The following is a 3,129-nucleotide window of genomic DNA, read 5'->3' as shown; positions in this document are numbered from 1 at the left end:
GATTTTCAACAAACAAAAATAAAGTGAAATGACATGAATGGGCTTCGTGAAAAACATTATCTTACACTGAATTGAAGTTCAGTTCATGTGAGTAATACAAAAAAATTAAATTCTGTTATATTAAAAGTTCAGCAACCAAAAGCTCTCGCTACAAAGGAGAACAAGCAACTACATAAACCGGGTTTCTATTCCATGCTATGAGACAAAGAATATGTGAATCAATTTACAAAAAAAAAAGAATATGTGAATCACTTATCCTTGCCCTTCCTTTTCTTAGAGGGACAGCCCTTGCCCTTGCCCTTCCTTTTCTTAGAGGGACTGCCCTTCCCTTTTTTGGAAGGAGGCACCTTCTCAACAACCTTGTAACGATCAGCAGTAATCTCTGTCAACCACAACCCGGGGAAAATGTCCTGCACAAAAATCAAAAATCAAAAATCAAAATCAGAGTGTTAACAAAAACAAAAAAAAACTACTGTGCTAAAAAAAACTAAAGCACTAAAAGACTAAAACAAACACAAAAATATTAAACATAATGAAAAGGGCATAAGCAACCAACATCTAATTTGTTCTGCACAACTTTGGGCCTCTTGTTGGGCCTGCGAGGTGGGCGACAACCCAACATCTCCATGAAATCATCCTCAACCTCCTTCTTGGATAACTCCACGTGAAATTTCACCTTATCAGAATTACACTCTGCTTGCTTTTTTCTCAAATTCCACGGCTTGACAGGTTCTTCTTCTTCGTTAGCCAAAATCGCTTCTTTCAACCTATCTGCCTGATTCTTGAGATCAAGCGTGAGCTTCTGCCTCACTGCTGCAACGCCATCCTCATCCTCGCCGGAGCGTCGCCGTTTCGAACGCCTCACATACACCGCAAGCTTCTTCTCAGGCTTCGACTCCTTCTTCTGTGCCGCCATTGATTCCTCAGTCTTTGACCCGGAAACTCCCGCGCCGTCAGCAGCGCTAGTGCAATTGATGTTCTTCTCAGGCTCCGACTCCTCCTTCTGTGCCGCCATTGATTCCTCAGTCTTTGACCCGGAAACTCCCGCGCCGTCAGCAGCGCTAGTGCAATTGATGCTCCTCCTCTGGGTTCCCCAATTCAGGAAAAGGGAAGGGAACGTGAAATTGTGAAGAGGGTTTCTCATGTGACTCGTCGCCATGGACTTCGGCGCCGGAACCTCTTCAACCAGACCCCTCAATACCATTTACGGGAAGAAAAAAGAGAGCAAGAAAAACAGACAGTGAAAACAAGAAGGGAAGAATAGAAAAACCACACTGCGTCCAGTGTGGTGTTGAGAGCGCAAAGGAAAGCTGGAAATTTTTCTCGGGAAAATTTGGGAGAGCAAGGGAAAGACAAGGTTTGGTTTTACAAAGTAATTATGCGTGAGTGTGAGTGGTTCTGTTTTGCAAAGTTGCCGGGAAACGAAACGAAACTAAACTTATATAAGAGTGAGAGGAAGGCAAAGACAAGGTTTTACACGTGAATGTGAATGTGATTTTGATAATATTTGATAATATTTCTTTTAGAAAATACAAAATAAAGGAAGATTTGATTTTGAAAACAATATTCTCTCCTCATATTTGTTTCCTTATTCCCCTTTATTAATATATATTTTTTAAGAAAAATCTAAAATATTCATAAAAAAAAATAGAATCTTAAAGAATTATTTGATAATATTTATTTTAGAAAATACAAAATAAAGGAAGATTTGATTTTGAAAACAATATTCTCTCCTCCTATTTGTTTCCTTATTCTCCTTTATTAAAATATATTTTATTATTTAAAAACTCTAATTATCTTTAACAAAAAATATCGTTGCATTGCATCTACAAAGCGTAAAATTCGGATACGGGTCTCATCTTGTTTGCTCTTGATTGAATCACTTATCTCTAATAGTATCACAAATTTGTAGAAAAATAATATTTGCATTTTTAATTTGGATCTTTTCCATCTTCTCCCCCCTATACTTTTACATGAGATTCAATGACAAACTTCAATTCAAAGTTAAGGACGTTGATGATAAGATAATCCTAATACCTGATTTAAGGGAGAGAAACTAATAAGATAAAATAGTATCCTAACAAGGAGCGCAAAACAATTAATTTAATGCATTTTAGTTAAACAATTACGCATTTATTGCAATTTCGGGAATAATTACGAATTTATTGCACACTGTCATTTATGCAATTCGAATCACAATTTGAATTATAGAATGACTAAGATCTAACTAGAATCATATCTACATTTGAATTATAGGATGACTAGAATCTGACTAGGATCATATCGGCATTTGAATTATAGGATGATGTTACTATTTGCATTTAAGTTTAGATTTGAATCATGACGTTATTATTTGTAATTTGTATATTTGCCTTATTCATTTTTTTTACAGCTATTCATTTTATTTATAAGAAGAGTCAATCATTGACACACTAGATTAGTTCGGTAAAAATTCTATTACGAATTTACCATCCCCTCTCTTTGGGTTTAAAAAAGGAACCTTTTTCTCAGTCTACACTATTTCGTAGAATTGGGATTTCGGTTTTATTCCCTTTTTTCTTAAATTCCTATTTGTCATTTATGCAATTCGAATCACAATTTTTTATTCACTAATCCTTGCAAATGAAAAGACTACCATGAAAAGGCTACAAACACTATATATGGGAGGCAATTTTAAATTGTGTTTGTGAGAAATAAAATAAATCAAATGAGATGTCTTTGGGTAGATCTCAAAAAGTTATGTGGAATCAAAAAAAGAATTATCTGATTTGGATACCCGAGTCAAAAGTTATGGCTTTCAGAAGTTTTTTGATTAAATTATTTTTTTTTTGGAAAAAAGTATGACACGTGTCAACACCAGATGAAAGACGCCTCACTGGGGCGTCACATTTTGGGCGTCACAGTGTGCAATAAATTCGTAATTATTCCCGAAACTGCAATAAATATGTCATTATTTAATTAAAATGAAATAATTAATTTTTTTTTGCCTAACAAGGATTAACAAATCCTAACGAGAGGAGAATATCTAAGAGATAGGAGAGAGATTCTGATAAAGGAAAAATAATATTGAATATTTACATAGAGATATTTTTAAAATTTAAAAAGTATTTGACTGATTATATTTAAATA

General features: G+C 34.6%; 1 protein-coding gene across 1 annotated transcript; it reads right to left on the bottom strand.

The window, feature by feature from the left end:
• Positions 1 to 248: 248 nt before the first annotated feature.
• On the bottom strand, positions 249 to 1,204 carry LOC133313365 (uncharacterized). Its single transcript, XM_061514728.1, has 2 exons — positions 557 to 1,204; positions 249 to 410 (listed from the first exon to the last, which is right to left on the bottom strand). The coding sequence occupies exons 1-2, from the start codon at positions 1,202 to 1,204 to the stop codon at positions 249 to 251; spliced, it is 810 nt and encodes a 269-aa protein (XP_061370712.1).
• Positions 1,205 to 3,129: the final 1,925 nt, after the last annotated feature.

The sequence above is a fragment of the Gastrolobium bilobum genome, unplaced genomic scaffold (genome assembly GCF_033153095.1).
Source record: "Gastrolobium bilobum isolate Gb01-03AN ecotype WA unplaced genomic scaffold, APGP_CSIRO_Gbil_v1 utg113979, whole genome shotgun sequence".
Taxonomy (NCBI): Eukaryota; Viridiplantae; Streptophyta; class Magnoliopsida; order Fabales; family Fabaceae; genus Gastrolobium; species Gastrolobium bilobum.
This window is presented reverse-complemented; position numbering and strand designations above follow the sequence as displayed.

What these genes read in the sequence shown, in the direction of transcription:
- LOC133313365 (XM_061514728.1), bottom strand. Translation starts at nt 1,204, where the DNA reads ATGGTATTGAGGGGTCTGGTTGAAGAGGTTCCGGCGCCGAAGTCCATG. An exon ending in TTGTGCAGAACAAATTAGAT is followed by an intron (nt 411 to 556) that starts GTTGGTTGCTTA and finishes ATTTTTGTGCAG; the next exon opens with GACATTTTCCCCGGGTTGTG.